The sequence below is a fragment of the Microchirus variegatus genome (genome assembly GCF_963457635.1).
Source record: "Microchirus variegatus genome assembly, chromosome: 8".
In the NCBI taxonomy this organism is placed as follows: Eukaryota; Metazoa; Chordata; class Actinopteri; order Pleuronectiformes; family Soleidae; genus Microchirus; species Microchirus variegatus.
This window is the reverse complement of record NC_139809.1, coordinates 5,336,911-5,363,564: the sequence shown is the minus strand read 5'-3', so window position 1 is coordinate 5,363,564 and position 26,654 is coordinate 5,336,911. Positions and strand designations below refer to the sequence as shown.

The 26,654-nt window shown below is 42.1% G+C and overlaps 1 protein-coding gene across 1 annotated transcript in view; it reads left to right on the top strand.

Annotated features, from left to right (window-relative positions):
- Positions 1-25,518, top strand: part of kcnq1.2 (potassium voltage-gated channel, KQT-like subfamily, member 1.2) — a gene marked incomplete at both ends in the record, with an annotated part of 155,070 nt that extends 129,552 nt beyond the window's left edge. Inside the window, one exon of the mRNA XM_083893710.1 lies at positions 25,369-25,518. Within this exon, the coding sequence (XP_083749836.1) occupies positions 25,369-25,518 (150 nt within the window). The remainder of the gene's footprint in view (positions 1-25,368) is intronic.
- Between the last annotated feature and the right edge of the window lie 1,136 nt (positions 25,519-26,654).

The window sequence follows — 26,654 nt, the reverse complement described above, 5'->3', positions numbered from 1 at the left end:
TATTTAATTTTGCTTTGGGTAAAAAACTGTTTGACACGTCTATATGCGAGTTGTTTGATGGTAAAATACACTTTGGTAACAGTTCAGACATGAAGAGAAATCTGAGTTTAGCAGGGAATAAGGAGACTGATGAACAAAGGGAATTGGAGAGATGAAGAAATGTCTTAAAAAGCAAAAAAAATCTCTTAGGTGAGGGTTAGTTGAGGGGAAAAAACAGCACACAGTCCCTAACCCTCCCTTTCTCCACTGAGCGCTTACAGGCCCCTGCAGAGTGGTGATCCAACACCATGCTTTATAGCCCAAAGGGACCAGGCCGAAATCTGATACTGGGCCTCTTAACACGCAGCGTAAAGTCAGCACATCCCTGAGTCTGAAGAAAACTGTTCTTGTTGCATCACCTTTACGACCATATCCAGCGTGACGTTTGGATGAAGGTATTATTGAGATTTATACTCAGAGTGCAGAGTATCTTTTTTTTAATGAGTCAGACTTTACCAGGGAAATGTTGACATTAAGATAAGAAACTGTTTGATGCATATGGGCACATGAAAACAACTCCTTGAAATGCTAAAGCTGACTGGACACTAAAATAACAAGAGTGAATTATCTTCATGTAATATACTGTATATCTTCAGCAGGCTATAGTTACCCAACTTCTTCTTATCACCGAGTCGTAAGCTTGGTCTGTTATCACATTTGGGAGAGTGCTGCATCAGCATATTTTCTCCAGGTTGAACTTGTGTTACAGCTGTGTGCATAGTACTGCTTTATGGTGCTCGACTCCTCTAGGTTTGGTATCAGATACATGGTTTTCCATAGTACCTCCTCACCATGGGTGGGGTCGTCAAAACGACCGTTACGTCTTTTATGAGCGACACACACACAACCTAGTGACGAGCAAAGCAGTTATTTTCCGTGTACTGAATCATTAGAATCAGTTAATTAAAAAGATTAGTTCAGTCTGACACAGTCATTGAACTAAAATACAGCTGAACGGGTTGTGATTCGGCTCATTATCGCTGGCTTTTGGCAGTGCTGTCGCTAAATAAAACCAGACACCTCTGTTAAATGTTGAGATTTTAGAAATGTCCTCGCTAAATGTTGGACATTAATGCACGTTTTCAGTCTTTTTAACTGACTACAGTCCAGCATTGTTCTGTTTGCGCGCTCATGACTCTTCCAGTCAAGACACTCTCCATCAATCAGTGGCTCACTTGGAGCAGGTACTAAAAAAGTACCAGGTACTACCCCTAATGGAAAGGCAAAACAACATGAGTCGAGCCGAGTCGTTCTAGAACTATATGGTGGAAAAGTACCATTAGCTTGTGGTTGTCAATCATTTGGAATCATTTAGTTGATGGAAGGATAGAAGATTGTGTGTAGGATGATCAGAAATGTGATCCTTAAGTAACCACTGCAGGTAGCAGGGTTAAAGCATGCCACTGAATGTCACTCCATCTCTGGCCTCAGCAGACTGCTGAGCTAACTCACTAACTCCAGAACAAATCTCTAGAGTTTGTCACCACAAAGCCCAGGTCAAGAGGCCAGTAAGACAAACAAACTATTGCCTGTCTTTCTGTTTGGACAAGCATTTTTCTCCCCCCGGAAAAACCTCCAATCTCTTCCTTCCCAATGTTTTTATTTGTACTTGGGCTCCCACCAGCACATCAGCTGTTTACGGTGAATCATCTTCCATTTGATTTTATTTTTTTTAAAAAAGCATCTGCTTTTAGCTCCATCTTGTTTAGATAAAGCAATGTTTGTTTCTTGACCTATAAATATTTCTCGACAGGATAGACATCCTTCCTATCACGGTAGTCACCTAATTAGCAATGAGAAGCCATTGGTCTTCAGGGTGTTTGCATCATAGTCATGTTTCTGTTTCTAATAGCTGTTATTTCATGTCTGACATCAATGAGCATCAGAAATGTGTGTTCTTGAATTCACAATAATCCCTGTCCTTAGATTCTGTAGATGATTTTCCTAACACTGCTATATTGCCACAAACAGTTGTTTTCACTATTGAGTGCTTTGTATGTTATCTTTTACAGCCTTCAAAAGGACTTGTGGTTGTTTCGGCACTACTTTGCCATATCACACTGAGTGATGATGACATTGTACTTACCTTAAATCCTTAGCTGGAAGTTAGCCAGGTCTTGAAATATTGTTCGTGCAATGCAGTTGGATGAGGATCAGAACATTATTTAAACTCCTGAAATTACTTTGATGATTATATAGTGATTTTCTTCTTCTTTCTGTTTTTAATTCCGCTTAGTAACTAATAGATTGAATAAATGCACCCCTTTTTTCCTGTGCGCACATCCAAGACTACCACTGGTCTTGCAGCATCCTCCCAGGTATTTTTAGTTGATGGTTCACTAACAAGCCGGCAGGATTGGTCCAGATGTTAGGGGTTGGCAATGGAGAGGTTAATCAGGATCAGAGCTGAGACCCTACAGCCTTGTTCAGAACCAGCAAAGCATTCAGCTCTCTCTGTTTGCACAATACACCCTCACTGCTATTAGTACTGTGTCACCAGGCAGATCAGTCGTGTTATGAGTTTCCAGTGTCAGAAAGCCATGTACAAACCTCTACACTTGTGTATTCGGTCACACGAATTCACCCACACGCAAAATAATATAGGTATGCACGCTCTTGTTCCCCTTCTTCTGACTTAGGCCTTTTGGTTGTTCTCAGCAAAATATTCACCAAAGACAAATCATATCTTGAAGGAATGGTCTACAGTAGATCAACTAAATTGCAGTCTGCAAAAGGCATCTCATGCTTGGCCAAAAGGAAACATCTCTTTCCCAGTATGGATTGTGGTTTTTGGTGAGTCCTTGATTTTGTGAAAGGTTTGTGTTACCAGGTTTGGCTATTACCACTGAGGACCGTACATGTGCAACGTCCTTACTGGTATGCTTGACAAATACAACAGCTGGACTGCAATTAAGACAAACTGAACATTGCAATCATGGCCCAAATATTTGCTTCACCAACAAATTGAACTGAAATCTGCAGTTTTGAAATTTGCTCTCATGGTAATGAGGTAGACAACAAAACAGTCAGCTGATTGGCGGCGAAAGAAGTCAGCAGGTCGGTGTTTCTTCAACGTCTGCAGTCTATTCTCGTACGAAGCTTGACGTCTGACAAACCAAGCATACTAGCCCTTTATTAGTAATCATTAAGCACGTATTAACATCTTATTCTACATAACCTTATTCTATTAAGATTTTCCTACATAAGGTGTTAACAGATGCTTAATATTTACAAATAAAGGACTAGTATGCTACTTATATGCATGTTAGCAAGCACCTAGTTAATGGTGAATATGTGTTCCCTAACCTAAAGTGTTACCATGTTGGTAGACTTGTCTGATCTTAAAAAAAAAGGCGTCTAGAACATCTTGCCTGGTGTTGAATGATAATTTGACCTCAAGTGTCATGATGTGACACTAAGCTATTTTCCCTCAATTATAAGACACAGCCTGTGAAGAGGAGTGGTATTCAGCCACTTGGGTGGCTTTGCCTCTTCCCTTTCACCACAAGTGCTCACCCAGGACAAAATTGCACATCAAATTGCTCAAGCCTTCTTTTATCCGCAGTAAGTGTTGAATAATCAGCCGTACATGTGGAAGTTTAGTTTTCTTCTCACTCTTTTTCACACACTTACCCAAAAATATCTTGTTCTGTATTTACTGAACCCAAAATAGACTCAGTTGGGGGAAAGAGGTATAACTAATGGAACACACTGTGTAACTGTATAGCTCCAGCATGTATTTGTAGCAGCTGCGGAACATGTCTCTTTATGTCTTTCTCTCGGACAGACAGTGGGCACACTATGCCAAGGTGGTTTGGTTGTTAAAAATAGACGTTGAAGAGTGAATTCTGCACAGCATTTGAAGGGATTCAGCTACCTGTAGACATTTCCTGAGTAAAGCCACATTTCCTCCCCTTTTCTAGATCAACAGTGCTCTAAATGAAGACTGCGATCTGTCCTGACTGCCTCCTTTGAGGGGGAAGGACACTGACGAAGGAGCTCGTGTCAGATGGAGAAATAGGGAAAATAAAAAGAAAGTGAGAAGGATAGGGGGTTGTGATGAAAGCTTGGCTCTCTGTTTACTACAAGCTTAAAATAATATCCACCCTGGTTTGCAGCAGGCATGAGGAAGGGGGGGGGGGCTGTGCACATATGAGTGTGTGAGTATGTCACCCCAAACCCAGCAGCTGGAGGCTAGAAGGCAGAGACGGGGTCTCACATCACTGTGGGGGGAACAAAAGGTGGAGAACAAGGCATATGGTTCTAGGTTTCTACTGTACATATGCATGGTTGTGTGTGTGTTTTGGCCTGAGCGTATGTGTGAGATTAGGCCTGCCTGTGTGTAAGTCTGTGCATAACTGTGTATACATCAGTGCCCTCATCAGGCCTGAATTATCGTATTCATTCTCTCTAATCTTTTTTAAATCCCAACTGAGGCAGTGCTAAGAATCTAAATGAATGACTGTGTTGTCTATGCTGATGTACGGCTGGGGCGTTTTCGATTTTTTATCATACGACACTGTTGCGGATTACCTCAACAGGGCGGTCTGCGTATCTCCACATGTAACTGCAGATGATGTTGGTGGTCGTGTCGTACAACGCATGTAATCCAAAGGGTGTGAGTGACGAAGTTTTTTGTTGTATTTCCACTCTTGGTGGGTACGCTCACACGCTATTGTTGCGAGTGAGACACGAGGAAGAGGATGGCACATCCAATCCTGATTGTTCAGTGATTGGCTGCCACTCTAGAGGCTCTGACCACTCTACAGGTTGCAAGCATGGTTGCTACTTGGTTATGAGGGAGGGACTGAGATTGTTCAGGCAACCAAACCTGCTTAGTCTATTTTTCTACTGCTTTTCTCTGTGTTTTTGTTGTTGTTTTTTAACGAGGTTGAGTGACTTTACCGAACGTCGATCAAACAGCAGCAACACACATACTAATTTACACTTGTGTCAGTGTGTGGTAAGGGAGGGGTCCAGTATGTGCGACTTTGTTCACTACTTGTCTTTACCCTGATGACTGGAGGCAAATGGCCTTCTCAAATGACTGAGTGATTAGGTACTGTGAGGGGGATTGTACCCAAGCAGCTGTGCGACTCTGGTCATCATAATAAAGCTAAAAATATAAACTGCAAAAAGTAAAGCTGGCAGCCGAGATGCTTCCGTGGAACATTACTCAGTACATTTACACGACATTAGCAAAACAATTATCAAAACTAGACTTTTGAAATACATGTAAACAGGTAAGTACTACATTTTATAGCCTGAGATTATGCTCTGTTAGTGTCACGGGGTTCTGCTGCAAACAAAAACCTCAGTGCAATAAACAATGGTGTCTTAGTCGATGTGCTGAGGTTGGGGTGCCCTTCATTTGACCAACTCTCAAGGTGCTCACAGTGACAAATATTTATAAGTGGAAAAATACAAAAAGATAAAAAAAAAAAAAAATACAATTCAGTTAAGACGCAGTAAAATACAGGTGCTACCTCCGTAACCAGAACCACAGAGTTTTAACTGAACGATGGGAGGCGGTGGAATGCAGTGGTGGCGTGCTTGGACAATGGCTGAGTGAACCTGATCGATGGCAGAGCCACAAATTGTGCACTCTTTGTGACCCTAATGAGGCGGTTATTGCAGAGACCTGGTTGTGGTACCGGTTTATCTAGAGAAATGGCAGAATAGAGGGAGAGGGGAAATGCGTGGTGGGTCTGTGTGTTAGCACGTTGTCGGCGCTCGATGCGCATTCACTCTGTCGGTGTCTGTGCTCTATCAGCAACTGTGTGCGCTGCCCGCGGTCACTCACTGACGAGGCGCTTCGTCACATTGCATTGAATAATTTAAAGTTCATGGATAGTGGCATCTAGCCACAATCTTCCAAGCAACCAGAATCCTCCTAATATTTACTTGTATACTGTATAATAGTCCAATTTTATGGTGTAGTTCAGCGACTGTACATGGAAAAGAACCAGTAACTGTCATACCTGAGCTCCTGAACACACCAAAAGGCTGCAGTGAAGCAGGGCTTTTTCTGCAAGAGGAAGAGTCTGATTGATTTTATTTATCTTGAAAATATCAGCCACTTCTTGGAGTCATAGGTCAACCGAGTCAAACAAACTGCCTCTATTACCTTATTATTATCTATTAACAGCTTTGAAATGTTTGAATCATGCAATGCCCCACATAGATTTGGACCACCGCTTGATATCGTTTTGATCAGTGGAACACTGCATTACAAGGAGTGTACCAGGATCTTACAACATAATGATATGTTTAAAATAACTGATTGCACACTGTAGTGGCAATTGGGGGGAGAGAGAAAAACAAAAAAACCATCCATGTTTATATTGGTCCACTGTAAATCTTGCTTTCGCTTTATTGTTCTCTTGGCACCTGGTATGCTGTTTTTTGTTGTTGGAAAAATTAGCTGCATTTCATATCCAACACGATGAACGAAAATATTCCCCCAATAGATATTGTTGAGATGCAAGTACCTGTGTCCCCACACAGTGTCTTGTTGCTGCCATGTCTTTGGAACAGTGACCAAAGTCACCAACCAATACATCTTACATCTGGGATTTTCCTGTAAACATGAATTCATAGTATCTACTACTGTATGACGTTAGTGCGCCAACACAGACATATTTCTTTATGCAGTGAATACCAAGCTGAACAGCCTTGGGTTATAACTGCCTAATTTGAGACTGTTTACATATTATACATATTATACGACTTTGTGTGTTGAGGCCATGCTGTCTGGTCAAATGAGTGGAATAGTTTTATCTGGCCTTATCCGTTTCATGTCGTCTTGTATTGTCTGCTGGGCTGTCTGTCTGCTGGTCTCAAGGAAAGAATGTAGGATCATCAAGCAGAGTTGATGGAGTTATCATGAAATTTGGCTCGGGGATGATACTTCACATTCCTGTCCACAGTAAACTCTCATTCCGGCCGTGTTGAGCAACCTCAAAAGAAAGCTGCTCATTCAGATGTTCTAATGTTCTGCTCGACATTATTTATAGTCAAATAAACACAAAGTCTTTGCAGCTTCCTGGTGACCTCCGTGTAGCGTTGCCTGTCTCTGACCATGGTCACTAGTCAACCAGGCACCTCCAATCTGAGAAATATTTCTCCCTTACTTGCCCTGGCATTTGCAGACGCCATCAAAACATAATTCTTCGCAAAGCCAAACAAACATCTGAAAGGCTCCTTACCAACACTATTTTTCAGCTTTATATCTCGGATGAGGAAACACATCACCATAACAAAAACAACAGGCTGAGTAGGATGGGGAAATGTGCTATATTTGGAATAAACTAAAGGGGCAACAAAGTGACTACTTTCTTTCCTCGGTCTGTCTTTCCTTGCTTTACTGTTGCCTCCTTTCCTTCTCACTGTCTGTGTATGAGGCCAGCTGTGGTCCCAAAGTATAATACAGCTCTCTATGTGAAATAATGTCTTTAATGCTGGTTAAAAGGGAACGGGGGGTTGGCTAGGGTCAGGCTGACTCCTGCACCCAGGGATCAGCTGGCAGGCCGTCGGGGGGCCATGGCACCAGGCACGGGGCCGTCGTCTCGACATACAGACAGCTGGGGTGGGGGTGTTTGTGGGGGGGTGAGGGGGGTCAGTCCTCTCGATGGATACACTCAAACACTCCATCTTTAATTCTTTCCACTGTACCAAGGCAACTCTTGCTTGCACTGCATGTACTAGATATTGTGTCTCTCTCAAGAGGAAGGCAAGTGGAGAAGCTTCTCAGATTCTCGCTACATCATAAAAAAAAACATTTTATTTTGCTGTTGTAAACAATTCATTTACAGTAGACAAAGTATTTTATATTAATGTTGAAAAAAAAGCAATCATCATCATTAACAACAATGACCCGCTATCTTCTAAAACACAAATTAAAGAAGCGATTTAAATACCCCATATGATTTAACCGTAATTTGTATTAAAGGTGAAGTAAGTAGTTTATAGTGCCATCTAGAGGAGAGGCTGAAATTTACAACAAAGAACTGCTGCTCTGCTCACCCCCTCCCTTCCCTGAGCGCTACGGTATCCTCAGCCGGTCAAATGTCGTCCTCGTCGTCTTTCTCCGTGTCAGCAGATGAGGTTCGTGAGGCGAGGGAGAGGGCGAGTTACCGCGGCCGTAGCAGACGAAGCGGAGAGAGTGGAGGCGGGACTTCCGCTACAAGTAAAGAGACGCTTGATTTGTTCTCTCGCGTTTGTCCTTACAGGCTCCGGTAGAAACATGGCGTCTCGCTGCTAACAGTGGCTATGCAACCGCGGCCCGCGACCATGTTATTTTACATGACTTTTTGAAACACTACGAAAATGAAACAAAAACTTTTATACAGCGACTAGACAATGCAGGAGCACATAATATGTATAAAAAAGTGGATTTTGGGTTATATAAACCTATAAATACTACACATTGTCCCTTTAATGCAAAGTGTTAGCATTGCACCGCCAATGTAGTTCATACAAAATAGCCTGTGCTGTTGAGGATTTTTTTTTTTCTGCATAAGCCATGGTGCCATTATTATCCGTTTCAGTGGTCGCCCTCAACCTAGGCCAAAGTGCTTGCACGCCCTTTGTCATTTATAATATCAGGCTGACTGGCCTATTGATGACGAGAACAAAGCCACAGTGTGGTCGACCTACAGCGGTGGCCGTAGTAACATGGCACCTCCCTGGTGACTGACGATGCCACGCTGGCTACCACCACAGCCTGGCACAGTGGGGGGATGGTGGAGGGAGTGTGCGTGTGTATGCTTGAGTTTGTTACTTTTTACGTCCTATTCTGGGTAGAAGTCCTCAGTGCAACCAGAAGGAGAATTTTTGGGCTAAGTTTTGGGCTAAAATTTGAATTTTTGTAACATTAAAGTTAGGAAATGAACAGTTTATGTTTATGGAAGTCAATGCAGTGTCCTGAGAAGAATAGCTGCGCAAACCTGTGTGCGTGTGCGTGTGTGTGTGTGTGTGTGTGTGTTATGGGCGGGGTGGGCGGGATCCACTCATATATAAAGACTATGTGTGGCCACACTCTGGACCCAAAATCACTTGCTTTAGGTGCACGTACACATGCCCACACACACACACACACACATGAACGGATACAGTGATACAAAAACAAACACACAGTCACAGATATGAAGAGCACAAAACTTGTTGCCGTGCTATCATCAACGGGTGTGTGTGACTGTGTCCTGCTGAGTCATTTTCGAGACTACATGAACTGTAGAGTGGTGTCACAACTGTGAGCTGCTTATTAGCTCCAGGAGACAGGAGAATGTAATCACACTGTGCTGATTGAGTCACGTGACAGCATTCCCCCCCCCCCCCCAAATTAGGGTGTTTGGTTCATGTCAACTTCTCATTTTTCAGATTTTTTGGTGTAATTTACTGTTCATTCCTTCACAGTATTAAAATGTGTCAGTAGCTGTGATCTGTACTCGTGATAGCCTCCACACTGGGGACCAGTTAGGAGCAAATCATGTTCAGCTGTCTCTGTGGACAAATGGTCCATCAGGCAACTGCTTATCCCCCACCCTCTTCTCTCACCCTCCACCCTCCACCCTCCACGCCTTCCCTCCATCCACCCTCCCTCCCTCACTCCATGGCCCTCAGTGTGTTTGACTTTTACACGATAAACCCATTTTGAGTGCTTTTATCGGTTTGGTCACAGGAGTAGAGTAGCTGTGTGTTGTGACAGCTTCCTGAAAACAGATCGGAGGGTGATGTGTTCATGGATAAATGGCGACTTGCTTCATGAATTTCACATCTAATGGACTTAAATCGACACAGTTTAGGATTTCAACCTTCAAATAATGATGTCCCAAAGATTATTTTGATGGTTCCGTCAACTTAGAACAGGGTGAATGGCGCCCCTGTCAAAGCCTTAGCAGGTCTGCATCGCCTGCATTTGCACTATATGGAACTGGTTTTCAGGTTCATGCCATAAAAAGAACTACAAAATTCTACTTTACGGCATATGTCACTTTTTCTTTTTTTATTCCCCTATAGTCAGTCATGGGAAAACTAAACATATTTCCCCGCCCACACTCGTGCTCCTCTGCGCAGCTTCATCTCCTGGCAGCCTCCTCGCAATTCATCTCTTTTGACTTGTTTATGCCCCAAATTTATTTTGTTTGCGGTAACATTTCCCCGACCTTCACATCTGTCACCGTGAAAAACGGTAATGTGCCTCCAACACGACATCAAAGCCTCTCCTTCACCCAACACTCTCCCTCTCTCTCTCTCTCTCTAGCTGCTGTGACTTACGATCTTTACCTTCTGACGACATGAAAGAGCATCGGTGTATTACACACTCTTGTATGTGTGTGGACACACACACACACACACACACACACACACACACACAAACCCCCCCACACACACATTCTTGTACTTGCTGCATACTGAGGACTGGGTTGCTGACAAAGTGAGGACCAGCATTTCCACTTTATAAATCAACACAATTACAAATATCTACTTCATGAATGATATCTATAAAGAACTACTGGGTGCAGTACCACAAAATGTCTGCAGGTGGAGCCCCAGAGCAAAAAGGGCTGGAAAACTTTTTCTAATTTTTGGTCCAAAATTTGACAAAAAAACGTCAATAATATGTCGTCCATAATTTGAAAAAATCTTTGACAAATAAATTTTGGTCCAAAATTTGACAAATAAATTTTGGTCCAAAATTTGACAAAAAAAATTTGACCCAAAATTTTTGGTCCAAAATTTGACAAAAACGTCATATTATACTATGTCATCCAAAATTTGGAAAAAAAAAATTGACCCAAAATGTGAAAAAAAAATTGACCCAAAATGTGAAAAAAAAATTGACCCAAAATGTGAGAAAGAAATTTTGACCAAGAAGTTGAAAGAAAAAATTTACCCAAAATTTGAAAAAAAAATTACCCAAAATTTGAAAAAAAAGTCATACTATACTATGTCGTCCAAAATTAGATTTTTTCTTTTGACAAATTGAGTATAGCATGTTATAGCAACCTAAGGAAGTGATTTAAAGTGAGGACCGGCCAAAATGTCCTCACTCCGTAAAAATGACCTCCATTTGATGGTTAAAAACCCTCACTGGTCCTCAGTATGCTGCAGGTACAAGAACACACACACACACACACACACACACACCAAATACAGAATGATCAGTAAATCAAATAAAACACCCACACTTTTTTCAGAGAGGAGGAGTGTACGCTGAACAAGGGAGAGATAAAAAAAGCAGCAAAAAAAAAGAGGAGGGGAAGGATTGGACGTGGGGGATTGTACGTCCTCGTGAAAGTAGCCCTCAGAAACAAAAGCAGCTTTGAGTGCGCGCCCACTCAGAAGAGAGATTAGCCAATACACACACCCCTTCACACACCACCACCACCACCACCCGTGCAGAAAAGAGCTTTGGCTGCAGTTTAGTGGCACGTGGCGCAGCCCTTGATACTTATCATGTGCATCAGGTGCTCTCACTTGGTTTCCTGTTTTTTTTTTTTTTAATATAACCACCATTTCCCTCTTTCACTCCCTCCCTTTTTCTCATTCTCTCGGTCGCAGAGGCAGTCCATCTGTACCACTCCCTTCCCCGGCCTCACCCTTCTTCATTTCATCCCCCTGTCTTTCATTCTCGCTCTGTGTCCATCTCTCTCTCTCCTGCTTTTACAAATACAAAGAACATACTGTATCTGCCAGCAATAAAGTGAATCCATTCTCCTTGGCAGCAGCCTGGTGAATCTGAGCTGCGTTCGCTCAGTTTTCCAGTTGGCACCGAGGCCTCTAGTGGAGGAGATTGGTTGCTTGACAGGTTAGTGAATTTGAGTCCAGCTGACACGTTGGTTTAGGATTCATTCACGCAGCCCGTCGTTATTCTTCACAATCTTTCTTATTCTTGCTCAGTTTGCAAAAACATAACCCAGGTCACCTCATATGAACACTTTAAAGATGCTGTCTCATAGCTTTAGTTGCCCAACCATAAGTGCATTCAGTCCATTGAACTATACAATATAATTTCACAATTCTCAAAGACATTTGCTCCAAAAGGGAACATTTAATATTATTAATAAATTGCCAAATGGACAAAATGCATATAGGAGATTGACGGTTACACAGATTGTCTGCATTATCTGGTGGTTTACGCCACATTTCTTGATTTGTATGTAAAAGCAGACAGTCGAATGCTTTAGAAACCGAGATGGAGAAACATTTTAAGGTCATGGAAGTGCTCCTGTTTCTCAAGCACACAAAACCGCACAAGCAAAGTCAGCTGTACTGTACATATGAAGCTTGACTCAACTGGAATACACCATGACTTACAACACAAATCCATGAATTCATGACACAGGGAATCATCCATGGCTCCACGTGTTGGGATTAACAACGTTCATATGGGATGACATTTATTTCAGATATTTTTAGTCAGTTATAGTTTTATATATCTATTGAAACAATGACTTTGCAAACTGAATGGAATGCTGCAGAGTGAGTAAAACCAGTCCATTTTTTGTTATGCTGTTATGATCACTCAAGTGCAAGTCCTAATGTTTTGGTGTTAACATAAACACAGAGTTGGAAAGTGTACTGAAATATTTTACTCAAAAAAGTAAAAGTACCACTATTTTGACAAAATTTTACTTTAGTACAAGTAAAAAAAGTAGCTTTTTAAAAAATTTACTCATGGTAAAACTTTAATAAGAAGGTTGAGGTTCTTTCTTGTGTCATACAAAAACACAAAGACACACACATCTCACATTTTTAATTAAAGGCAAACCCTTACAAATGAAAAGCCCTGACAAAATAAAACATGTAAACACATAATGTATCAGTCAAAATGGGTCAAAGGTCACAAATGCTTTAACTTTCTCACTCACTCAGGGACCTTTATTAGTGCCTATTCACTTATCCTCATCACTCACCTGTCCTCATCATTACCTGTTCTCATCATTATCTGTCCTCATTCACCTCTCCTCATCACTCACATGTCCTCACCACTCACCTGTCCTCATCACTCACCTGTCCTCATCATTCACCTGTCTTCATCACTCACCTGTCCTCATCACTCACATGTCTTCATCATTCACCTGTCCTCATCACTCACATGTCTTCATCATTCACCTGTCCTCACCACTCACCTGTCCTCACCACTCACCTGTCCTCATCACTCACCTCTCCTCATCACTCACCTGTCTTCATCATTCACCTGTCCTCCTCACTCACCTGTCCTCATCACTCATCTATCTTCATCATTCACCTGTCCCCACATTCACCTGTCCTCATCATTCACCTGTCCTCATCACTCACCTCTCCTCATCACTCACCTGTCTTCATCACTCACCTGTCTTCATCGTTCACCTGTCCTCATCACTCACCTGTCCTCATCACTCACCTGTCCTCATCATTCACCTGTCCTCATCACTCCCCTGTCTTCATCATTCACTTCTCCTTATCACTCCCCTGTCCTCATCACTCACCTGTCCTCGTCACTCACCTGTCCTCATCATTCACCTGTCCTCATCACTCCCCTGTCTTCATCATTCACTTCTCCTTATCACTCCCCTGTCCTCATCACTCACCTGTCCTCATCACGCGCCTGTCCTCATCACTCACCTGTCTTCATCGTTCACCTGTCCTCATCATTCACCTGTCCTCCTCACTCCCCTGTCCTCATCATTCACCTGTCTTCATCATTCACCTGTCCTCATCATTCACCTGTCCTCATCACTCACCTCTCCTCATCACTCACCTGTCTTCATCACTCACCTGTCCTCCTCACTCACCTGTCCTCCTCACTCACCTATCTTCATCATTCACCTGTCCTCATCACTCACCTGTCCTCCTCACTCACCTGTCCTCCTCACTCACCTATCTTCATCATTCACCTGTCCTCATCATTCACCTTTCCTCATCACTCACCTGTCCTCATCATTCACCTGTCCTCATCACTCACCTGTCCTCATCACTCACCTGTCCTCATCACTCACCTGTCCTCCTCATTCACTGCCAAAGTTTTCGGTGAATGAATTTTTTTTTTTTTTTTTTTAATTCAGGTCAACATTTTATTTTACTCAGTAACGGATGTGATTGAAAGCGTAATGTGATACGCTCTTCCCAAAAAGCAAACTTATGTAAATTAAAAAGTAATTTACATACAGTAAAAACATACAGTATGGTGAAGCATCAGCTTTATGGAACCAGAACATGTTTATTAAAAACTCAGAATCAAAGGTAACTGAAATAAAATGATACATCCTCTGCTGTAGGAAACGAAGCTCTGGGTAGGTTTAAGTATTTAATCAATTACAGTCATCTTTCTTGGCACTAAACCCTGGTTAGAGCAACAGTGCCTTTCCAAAAATAGTGCAAGAGGGAACTTTTGTATCCATGGAAATCCTCACTGTCATTAAATTAACTCCCTATTCCCTGCACACACACACAAAAAAAAGTAGATTATTAGCTGGGACATCGCTGTCATTGTTGCTATGTGATCTGGAAATCGCTAACAGAGTGGAAGTGAAAGGAAATGAAATACCAAATGAAATTGGCACCCTATGGCAGGCTTACACTGACAGTCTATATCCTGTGAATCAGTACACAAGCAGGCTTCACTGTAGAGGCACTACTGTGTGGATTATGCTCTGAATTACAGCCATGAGCCGCTTGTTTTGTGTTTGCTTTTTTGTGGCGAATTACTTTGGTCTTTCTTAATAATTCCTGCCTGTCTGTGTGTGAGAGTCTGTCCGTCCTTTGACTAACGGACAGTTTACATTCACTCGAGGACGTCAGAAGAGTTATGTTGTAGCTCTGATCATGTAGCCTCATACACAAACACACACACACATAACCCAAAACACATTAGAACCAAAGTTACACACTCTTTCATGACAACTGCTATAAACACAGAGTGACACAAACACTCCAATAATGAGACGCTATCACATTTCATAATCATGGTTCAGGCCCAGAAACTAAACACAACCCCTCCTCCCCCCCTCCCCTAAGAAATAGAAGAGCCCAGAGGATGATTCAACACATTCACAAGGCAGCAAAAACAAACTGTTGAATAAAGGCCACCAGAGGCTTTTGAAGTTTGCCTGACTGTCCTCCTCCTGTTGCTCCTCCAGCTTTCATCCATCCATTTTTACATCCATCTCCTCCTCTGGCCTCTTAACCACCAGCTTGTGCTGGTCATAAAACAATTATATGTCTTCTCCTCTGGTGTATTCCCCTTTCATGCTGTTTATCTTTGTGCTTTGTTTTTTATGTATTTGATTTTACAAGCTTTCTTTGAACATTTTGAATCTCTTTGGTCAGCTTCTTCTGTTTTTTAAATGCACTTTATAAATGTAGTGACTTTATTTTAATAGCATAGGCAGTAGTGTGTGTGTGTGTGTGTGTGTGTGTGTGTGTGTGTGTGTGTGTGTGTGTGTGTGTGTGTGTGTGTGTGTGTGTGTGTGTGTGTGTGTTCTTGTACTTGCGGCATACTGAGGACCAGTGAGTTTTTTTAACCAACAAAGTGAGGTCATTTTTACGGAGTGAGGACATTTTGGCCGGTCCTCACTTTGTTTTCATTGAAATCACTTCCTTAGGTTGCTATAACATGCTATACTCAATTTGTCAAAAAAAAAAGGCGTCATAGTATGTTTGACTTTTTTGTCAAATTTTGGACCAAAAATTTTGGGTGAAATTTTTTTCTTCAAATTTTGGGTGAAATTTTTTTCTTCAAATTTTGGGTGAAATTTTTTTCTTCAAATATTGGACGACATAGTATAGTTTGACGTTTTTGTCAAATTTTGGACAAAAAAATTTGGGTCAAATTTTTTTTTCTAATTTTGGACGACATAGTATAGTATGACGTTTTTGTCAAATTTTGGACCAAAAATTTTGGGTCAATTTTTTTTTTCTAATTTTGGACGACATGACGTTTAAGTCATATTTTGGACCAAATATTTTGGGTCAAATTTTTTTTCAAATTTTGGACGACATAGTATAGTGGGCTCCACCTGCAGACATTTTATGGTGCTGCAACCATGAGTTCTTTATAGATGTTTGTAATTGTGTTGATTTATAAAGTGGAAATGCTGGTCCTCAGTATGCAGCAAGTACAAGAATGTGTGTGTGTGTGTGCGTGTGTGTGTGTGTGTGTGACAGTCAGTGTGGGTTTCCCCAGCCACAAGTTCTGATGATGATAACAAAAGCTTATTTAACAGACGCTGCCCGTTACTCAGATCTTTTGTTTGAGAACTCCGTGTAAAATCACAGATTTGAAACCGAGGAGCGTTCGCAGTCAGTGTGAATTAATGAAATGCAACAACATAAGGCAGACGCTTCGCAGGAGAGAAACTTTCTCTCAGCCATCCCACATTTTTACATATTCAGTTACTCGTACAGGGCCTTCATTTGTAAAATATACACGGTGAGCCTCGCAGCGAGGACATTATAATATGACTCACTGATGATATAAATACATTGCCTGTCTCTTACCTTGTATTGAGTTGACTTTTAAATTGAAATATAACACTGTTTCCAGACCAGCTGCCCTGCATGTTTTCTCAATTTAAAAAATCAGGAGCAGAAACTGTGGAGTAGAGGATTCATCCAATCAGCTGCAGGAATCGCCTCGTGTCTATAGTGTGCAGGCTGAATCATCATCGCAAACAAACTCTGTCACAAATGTATTTAATAAGTAAAGAGGACTTCCTCACCTGAAGTTCTGAAAACAAGAGCAGTTTTTCTTGATTTATAGTTAGTTCCCTCAGTATAGAATGTACAAAAAAACAACACAAAAACCTGATTGATTCAGAATGAATATTAGCACATGAGTAGGTGGCTGACCTGAGCTGTATGTGTTAACTCCCGCAGACAAAAGCCACCAGTGTAGTTTTTTTTTTTTTCTTGCTTTCAAATTTATTTTCCTTTTCTTCTTGCTTTTTTTTTTTTTATTTCCCTCTTCCTCTACTTTCTCTTTCTGGCATCCCTTTCCCTCGCCTCCCTCCCTCCCAACGCCCCTGATCTCTATTCTCCATTCATGCAGCCCTGTCACAGTGATGATAATGATGACCTCTGTGTAATGCAAGCTTGTTATTGGCCCACCAGTGAGGCCAGTGTGTACACCCTCTGTAGCTTTTCCTGCATTGTCCATTGTGTTAAGAGAGTGCGTGTGGGTGTGTGTGTGTGTGTGTGTGTGTGTGTGTGTGTGTGTGTGTGTGTGTGTGTGTGTGTGTGTGTGTGTGAGTGAGTGAGTGGAGGAGGAAGGGGATTCTGGGTAAGCTTCACAGGGAATCTATGGAGAGAAATTCACCTGAACTGACCCTATACTGCAGCAGGCAGTTGTACTATAACATTAATGGGAAGAAAGGAAATAATAATAATAATTCACCCCTGTGTTGTATTTTATTGTTTTATTGGCATATTTTGTTTTATTTCAAAGTTAAAACAGGGTTTTTTACTTTTTGAATTTAGGTTTTTTCTTTTCATTCCACCCTGTGTTGTGTTTTATTGTTGCTTTTTACATTTTATTTTCCTTTTATTATGAACCAATTTGAGCTGCAATCCTTGTATAAAAGGTGCTATGAATATAAAGTTTATTATTAGTAGTAGTAGTAGCAGCAGTAGTAGTATATTTAAAGCTGGAATACGCAACTTCTGGTGATCTTTTGTTGTCTTTGTGAACAGAAATGATGTATCAGACCAAACTGAGGGAGCATTTGTTTGTATACAGCAGCAGCATAGGGGTGGGTGTGGCACATTTAACTGCTAATCAACTTTTTTTTGCAGTTTTTCAGTCATACTCTAACCTGTGTGCAGCCGTCTTGCTTCTCTAGTGCAATTTGATGTTGCCTCTGCCTGTCTTGACATAGAACTAATCACATTCCTGTGCGCGGTGCACGAGTATCGCCGGGCAACACAAGACGCCATTCTGTGAAATACGGAGAGAATCGTGTGGCGCTGATGGGCTTAATCTGCGTCGTGTGAACCCATTCAACAACGGTTTAAATGTAACGAACGCGTGTTTAAAAGTTACACACTGCAGTTTTTAATTAACTAACATAGTGCGATACTTGTCATTGTGAATTACAGCAGCTTTAACCTGCTGTTCAAAGTCAAGAAAGTAACACCTGAGTATAAGCAGAACATTTTTACTGAGAGCATTGATCACATGTGGATCGTGGAATGTGCCATAAGCACGTCATTGTCATACGATCACCTTAAACAAGCTTGGTTTTCACTGTGGTGAAAGTGCACTCAAGGATTTCGATTTGAAAACATGTTTTTGGCAACCTGATAAATCTGTTATTCTCTCTTATTAGATCTAGTCTGGTCCTGATTTGGTTACGGGCAAGTGGTGCACAATTGGCTTTGAGCGAGCCTAAACAAAAACAGTGGGTTGAACGATGCCGATACCTTCTGTATTGTTACAGGGCACTGCAGTGGGTTTACTCTTTGGAATTTTATGTTATGTCTACCCTTAAACTTTCACGAAATACAGTGGGTTTTGAACAGTATCAGTTTTCTAAAAGCGATGGGATTATGTTTCAAAACTGTGTTGGATTTTCTGTCAGATTTAAGCCCATCTGGGGATCGCCAGAGAATCTCTAGGTCAGTGCAAATCTGAAATGCAGCTACAAAGTCTGCCCTCAGGTACCATTTGTGTGTTTTTGGAGCAAATATTTTACTTTTTTTGTTGTTTCTTATTGTGTTTTTTATCATAACGCACCCTTTTTTTTTGTCATTTTAATGTAAGCTAGACTTCCCATCTTCTTACTTAATTTGAATCATGTGTATTATGTGACGCAGACTCCTGTTGGTGATGGAAACATAGCAGTGCAAGTAAGGTAAGCTAAAGACAGCTAGCCCTAAACATGAATGGAAACTATGCAAGTTTAAAGAAATGAATGGCTTTTTGATTAAGGGGAAACAAAAATGGACCCACACCTCAGCATCTGTTATCACTGTTGTTCAAAAGGTCTGATGGAGTCTGATGTAGGCTGGAGGAAATTAAAGCGAAAAGAAATAGACGTCAAGGAAAAACAAAACCCGGTGTGAAAGTGAAGGAACCAATGGAACGAACATTTTGTGTGTCACGCTATTGTTGTATGAGTAAGCACAGTCATAACAAAAGCAAGAAGGAAAAAAAAAAAATGATGCTTTAAAACTGTCTGGTGTTACACATAAGGGAGGGGAAGTGCATCATACATTCATTACAGCATGCAGGGACAGTGACTTCCTCTCTTCTTATCTCTCTCTCTCTTTCTCTCTCCGTCCCAGTGTGTCTTCCATTGTCTCAGAGTGATTAAGAGCACGCCAATGACAGGAATCTTGTTTTGTTGAATAGTGCGGCCATGGTCGGATACAGGTGCCAACACATTCCACGAGTTGGTAGCCTTTTTCGGTGGCAGCCCCATGCACACCTCAGTCTCCTCCGCTCTATTATCCTTGTAGTTTCTTCTATTTTCTCCCCCCATTTCATCCTCTTCATTCACTCCTCAAGTCCTCATTAAAGTGACCATCACAGAGAAAAAAAAAAAAAAAAAAGGGGGGGGGGGGGGGGTAAATGTGCCTCTATTTATGTTTTTGTTTGCTTTTGTGTCTTTTTTTGTTCAATGTTCCAATGCAAAGTACTGCTCTATACAGTGTGTTGACTTCGTCTTCTCTCCATCTCCTGAATAGCTGCACCACTTCACAATGCCCAATTACCATTCATTACATGTCAAGTCGACCTCAAACTCCCTCGTTCTCATCCAGTGTCTCATGTCATTTTGCATGTCACGTCTCCATGTGTCAGTCATCGTGTAATGGTAGAATTTGGCATGGGTTTGGAGAATGCAGTGATAGCAGCCCCAAGCTTTTCTCCAGGCTTTATTAACTCCCCAACAGATGGCAGTGTGAATCACTCTATCAGCAAGTGCCCTGTTTGTGAGGAGTGTGTGTTCTCTGCTCTTCTCTTGATCTGATTCTATTAAATATTCAAGCCCAAATCAGTAATACACTCTACTTCATATTATATATTTTTCTCTGCATCATTTCATACACACAACATTCAGCCTGACACATGCTACACCTCTGGAAGGTTTTTGCATTGGGAACAGAATAAGAATCAAACCTGTGTGTGGTTGATGTAGTACAGTTAAATAATGCTTGGTATGACACCGTTCCTAGTTTGTCTCCAGGAGGGTTCATAAATCACACCCAAATGTCAAATGTCTGATTTGAGGTATGTGTGACGTGTGTCATTATCTGTCCTTGTTTTCCCCTCTGGTTGCTTTAATTGTGGCACAGCATGAGTGTGCACGAAAATGTTGTCCTGCAAGACAATAGAGTTGATAGTGTGTGTTTTTGTCATCTCATCGTGATTTTGACTAATGTAGCCATATTGGAAAAGTAATCCCTGTTCTGTGGAATGTTACCACACCAGCTTATTTAGTCTTTTTTTAATCAGTTAAATGATTTTTATCAACTCTCACAGCTTTGTTATGATCTAAATCGGGTTTGTGGCTCTGACACCACTAGTGAGGACCTTATATGACCCCAAGTCAGGTGGCACAAATCCTCCTGAACTGATTGTACACCTGTTTTGGACTGAACCACGTCATTGTCCCATTCATTTCCCCCCACATTAATGGAATGATAAGTGTAGTCGGGGACATTGTGTGTGATTTTGCTATTCTAAAAATGTAGACTGAATTCATGCTCGCTGTGTATGCGACAGGCAGAGCAGCACGAAACGAAGTGCGTACGCAATGTTTGTGTGTTTGTTTGTCTACTTGTGTGCTCCCGTTGTTTGCTGTACTGTACCAGACAACAAAAAGACACCGGGACGGGCAGGAAAGTGGCTCAGGAAGGGTGTTTTGTGTGAACAGGAGCTGTTTGTCCTCTCCACTGTTGTCCCATTATTTCATGTCTCCTCTAGTCAATGCAATTACTGGAAGTTCTTCAAGTACGGGTCAATAGTCAGACGTACTTTGTTGAGCCATAATTGTGAGGATTGTCAACCCCGGCCAGTAATAATGAAGCTGTTTTTCAATTGTTGGTTGACAAAACAAGCAATTTTGAAGATAATTAGTCTTAGTTTAATGTAGCTTGTTCAGTATGTTTTTGAGAGACATTGTACTCTCAGTGAGTCAAATTAAGACTGTGGATTCTGTTGAATCCTATGTGTACTTAATGTTAGAAAGAGATAAGAAAAGAAGGGAAAGAGAGGTACTACCTTCAAGAGCGCCCTTGAAATTTCTCTCTTGAATTGATTAAAAACAAACACTTCCATGAAGCAAAGCATTAAAGCAGTGCACACTCGGACATGTGTCCATGCATCTGTCTGTCTGAGTAGACTCAGTCAGAGGGACCTTATCTGGGTTCAGGGCAGGCCTCTTAGTGACTGTCTCATGTGTTGTCTGTGGTCAGAGGGAGGGTCGGGGACAGCTGGACCGTCACCTGTCACTAGATCACATGTGTTTATTTGTGACACAGCAGTGGCGACACCCAACCCGACCATTTGCACACGACACGCGGTGGTCAAATTAACAAAACGGCCTTCTCAACAGTCCAACAGTAGACGTCAATTTAGGGAACCAAAGGCAACCCGAAGCGGCCGCCAATGGCTGAAAAATCCTTTCCATTTCCTATCATTTTTCATAGAAATACAGAACAAAAAAAAAAACAGTCACCTTTTGTACCCACATAAACTGAACATTTATACACTCTTCAGTAGCTGTAAGAAAGTTTTGTCATAATCTAATGTAAGAAAAAAGTGTTTTAGCAAAGCTCAATGTATTCACCATTAGTATGAAACACACTATAAACTAGCTTCTGAAATGTCCTGTGTCCTGTAAAAGTTTTCTTATCGTATGCACCTTTTCTGATTTTGTCTCTACTATACGTTACTTTCGAAGGCAGTAGATTATTTTTATTCTTAACTATAACTACGTCTACTACTTATCTTACTCTAACCTTACCGTAACCTTGACCAGAGTCAAAAATAAATACTATAAATGAGGCAAAGCCTGTAGTTCAGCCAGTCAACTTAAGCTGCTTTTCTATATCCATAAGACATGCCTCACGTACACTCTGTTAAGGTTCTGGTAAGATTCTCCCACATTGCAGAACAACAACCTCAGACAGATTAAGCTGCCTTGCATTGGTGTCCGTCTTTTAGGCCCCACCTCCAATCCAGCATCCACCTGCAGACTCCGACTGGGGGTTTAGTATGTTTGCTCATCACTCCCTGATATGTCTGTGTAAACATATCTGTGAGAAGTGATTAAGTCGCAGCCTCGACGCCAAAGCTAAACTGTTTGCGTACTAATGCAGACATTCAGGTGTGAGTTGTCTGACTGAAATATAAATAAATAAATCACAGATGAATAAAGGCCACATTATACTTCTCCGACTGCGTAATGCGTTATCCGACTGCGTCACCACGGAGACGACTCGAGCCTTCATACTTCTGCGTCGTGGTGACGGATACGCGCTGCAATTTCCCGCCCGATCAGTAGGGGTCGCTGCGCAAGGTTTGTTGTGCTTCTGGCTACAGTGAGCAATGGCGTCGAGAGAGAAAGCGAGAGAAAGACTGTTGTTGTTGAAACAGTGGCCGTTTCTCACTTTTCTGTGTCACGGAACGCAGTTTTAAGATAATTTGAGGCGAGAAATTGGCCATTTAGAGTCTAAACATGTGCCGCGTGTGTTAAGATATGACGTATTTATAGTTTGGCAGCGACGTTGTCGGCGGGGATCAGCTCTGCATCTGTGGACGCTCGGTGCTCACTGTGAGCCGGCACAGAGCAGCTTAGCTCGGCCTGTCCTGAGGACCAATCGCAGCTCTTGCCGTCTCCGTGACGGACATTTAAAAAGTATTTTGTGCAGTCGGAGACGATGCAGAGGCTCTTCGACAGGCTCTGCGTCGACGCAGGAGTATAAATTGGGCTTTAAGCTTTAAAGGTACAATATGTAGTATTTATGGGTTTATATAACCCAAAATCCACTTTTTTATACATATTATGTGCTCCTGCGTTGTCTAGTCGCTGTATAATATTCTTTGTTTCATTTTCGTAGTGTTTCAAAAAGTCGTGTAAAATAACATGACCGCGGACCGCGGTTGCATAGCCGCTGTTAGCAGCGAGACGCCATGTTTCTACCGGAGCCTGTAAGGACAAACGTGAGAGAACAAATCAAGCGTCTCTTTACTTGTAGCAGGAAGTCCCGCCTCCTCTCTCTCCGCTTCGTCTGCTACGGCCGCGGTAGCTCGCCCTCTCCCTTGCCTCACGAACCTCATCTGCTGACACGGAGAAAGACGACGAGGACGACATTTGACCAGCAGCGGATACCGTAGCGCTCAGGGAAGGGAGGGGGTGAGCAGAGCAGCAGGTCTTTGTTGTAAATTTCAGCCTCTCCTCTAGATGGCACTATAAACTACTTATTTCCCCTTTAAGTCACGGTGACGCTCGGCTGTCTACTGTCACCTGCTTTTGCCTCCCTCGCTTGGTAATCACGGTGTCCCTTTCAGCCACATCCACATTACCAGCATTGCAACACCCAAGCTCACAACCACGAGTGACACGCTCATAATCATGCACTTGCACAATCTCTCACCACCCAACGTACCCAGACAGTGCACACATACACTTAGTTATAGGCAATAAATTTGTGTCTGCAAACACACTCCTGGATAAATGTATTTTAGCTGTCTCTGCTCGGAGTCCGGTGGGCCGCCGCTCTCTGCTGACACGCAGCAGGAGGAATTCTTGATCCTTTTTAAGCCCCAACCAGAATGTTGATAAGTCTGTAGATTACTGCCCAACATGTTTATGATAGCCTATTATTCTCTAAGCTTCATCCGGGCCCAGCGCGTGCTTCATCTACTTAGCGCAACTATTTAGGTCATTGTAAAATCTCACAGGAAAGTAGATGTGGATGGTGAAATATCAGTGAACCTCAGCAAGAAAAGGTCAAAGTGAAATTATTCTTGCTCCATTATACTGTATATGCCATAGCAGTCCGGTATTTACACGTAATTGACTGGAAATTAGTTTCATAAGCAGCCAGTGTACTTTCACAGGAACTTTGCAGCCTTTTACTGATATACAGAAATGTTAAATATGCACTTTATATTAAAGAGATTTAGAAGCTTGAGTCGCCCAAAGGGACATTTGCTGGCCAAACAGCAAAACTAATATACATATATATCAATTTGAATGGACACTAAATTTGTCAAGGCCAAGTTGTTTATACATGACTATGGTTAGCGTGTCCTACTTTTTTCTGTGACACATACTTTAGATTTAAGCTTCCTATTAAGGCTCATATTTCAACAACAATAATAGCTGCTAAATGTCCTGCTCTGCTATAAAAACATCTGGGCTATCAGGCACACTCTCTAAAAGATGATGATGATGAGGAGGAGGAGGAGGAGGAGGAGGAGGAGGGGCCGTCGCCTAATGACCATTAAAAAAAGAAATGTCATTGATGTTAACTGTCTTAAAGGGGCCTGTCGGGAAAAAAAAACCCCAAAACAAAACACAGTTGGGCTGGAGTTGTTCACTATCAGTGTCTAGCAGAGACGGGAGTCTGAATCTGTCTGATCTGCCTTGTGCGTGAGATGTTATGGCTCTTTGATGTGCTCTGCTGTTCAGGGCTTGATTTACAAAGCACCGTCCTCATCGCTTTTTTCTTCGGGTTTCTTGAAGCCATTTGAGCCATTGGAGAATGTTTGCCTTGTGTGTATTTGCGTGTGCACGGTGTACGACTGTGGGGCCGAGCAGGATAAGTACAAAGGTAAAACCGAGGCCAAGGCTGTTAAGATATAGCAAAATCCCTTTGAAGTTTTGTGTGCAGAATGTTTCAGCAACCCTCTTTTTTTTTTGTGGCTGTACTTATGTGCGTTACATGTGGGCGCTTGCGTGCGTACATATGCATAATGTCGCCCGCTGTATTTGCATGAAAGCAGGTAAGTCTGTCACTCAGATGGAGCTATTTATGTGTAGTCACAGCATAGTCAGACTGGCTGTGCTTCGTCAGAGATGTCTCTGTTGGGTGACACACCTTTGTTTACAGTTGGGGAAACGTAAACAACAATGGCTTGTGCGCGACTGTCTGTCCACCCACTCAGACATCGTATGGCTCAACGGCTTCTGTAATGAGTGGCTTTTGCAGGTAGACAGCGGCTGGCAGACTAACGTGTCATTATACCCTGCGCTGCTCTGTCATTGGTGTTGCAACAATGAAGAGGCAGACGCTTATGAAACAAAAGCACAAACTCATCCGCGGTGTTTGTTTACCCTGGAGGCATTCAGCCGATCTCACGCGTTTTGCCTTTTTTTTGTCGTTATGGCCTAGGTTTATCAGATGGACCGGAAGATGGACTCAGTCCTTCAGATCCTGATGAGGCAGTTCCCGCCCAAGCCGGAGCTGACGTCCAAGCCGTCCATCCACAGGGTGACCGTCCAGAAATGCATGGATACCAGTATGGATGAAGTCATGTCATGATGTCACAGAGATGGTTGCACTGGTAATATTGACATCACACCCATGGGCAATTAAAAAGGCAGTAGTACACACACAGGTTAGCCCCTTACATAGGGGCCTGCAAAATAACAAGGGGGGGCCCCATTCCATTTCTTTATTTTTGAAGTTTCTCACAGACCTTTGACCGCTTAGAAGAGAACAAGTTTTAATAATCCAGTTGGTGCAGAGAACCACTGAGAGTGAGGCTGAACAATGACCTTCTATGTTTGTTTGGCCTGTTAGGGTCTCTTGTTGTTTTTTTTTATTGTCTACAATCATCTTTTTCTTCTACACAAGCACTGTGGGCACTGATTCTGCACACACGATTCATTTCAATTCATTAGATTAATCCCGTAATCACACTACTCGGATGATGTTAATTTATGTGTGGCTTGTCATTGAGCTACATTCCGCTACTTCAAATATTATTTCAAAGCTAACGAACCCAGTAATGAAGTTGTAATGCAGTCAAAACACTCGAGCTCCCCAAAGACACAGAGAAAAAGCTGAGAGTCCAGTCATGGCATTCCTTAAATCCTTCTGATTATCTTGGCACCGACCACAGCAAGTACACAACGGGGTTATTTCCATAGCCACATATCCATCTCGACTGCAGCGGGTATTTGTTAGTCGTGATCAAATAACACGAGGAGGGAAAGGCAGATTATCTGTTGACTTTGCCCTGCGTTACTGGCCCAAAAGAAATAGAACTAAAGAAATGTGTCTGGGGGTGGGTTGAGCTGCTAACATGGTGCTGATTTACAGCTACATTAGAGCTGATAAAAATAGCCAAACTGATGAGACACTGCCTGGTGTTGTGTTAGAGGAATACAGTCATTCATGGCGTGCTCTCTGTTTGCTCAAGGTTTTGAATGAAAGGTTTCGTATGTACTGTATTTTGATCTCAGACTCTCATGGCAGCAGCACCAGACCCTGACTTAATATCCTCCATTACCCTCTTTTAGGGGCTTTGCACTGCTGTGTGCTATTTGAAATACATTTGCCCCATTATAGCTCTGATTATTTTTTTTTTCTCCTCTGAGCTAATTAAATGCCTGAATTCCTGGTAAAGAGAGATTACACACTGTGAGTGTCTAATGAAAAGAAACACTGGAAAA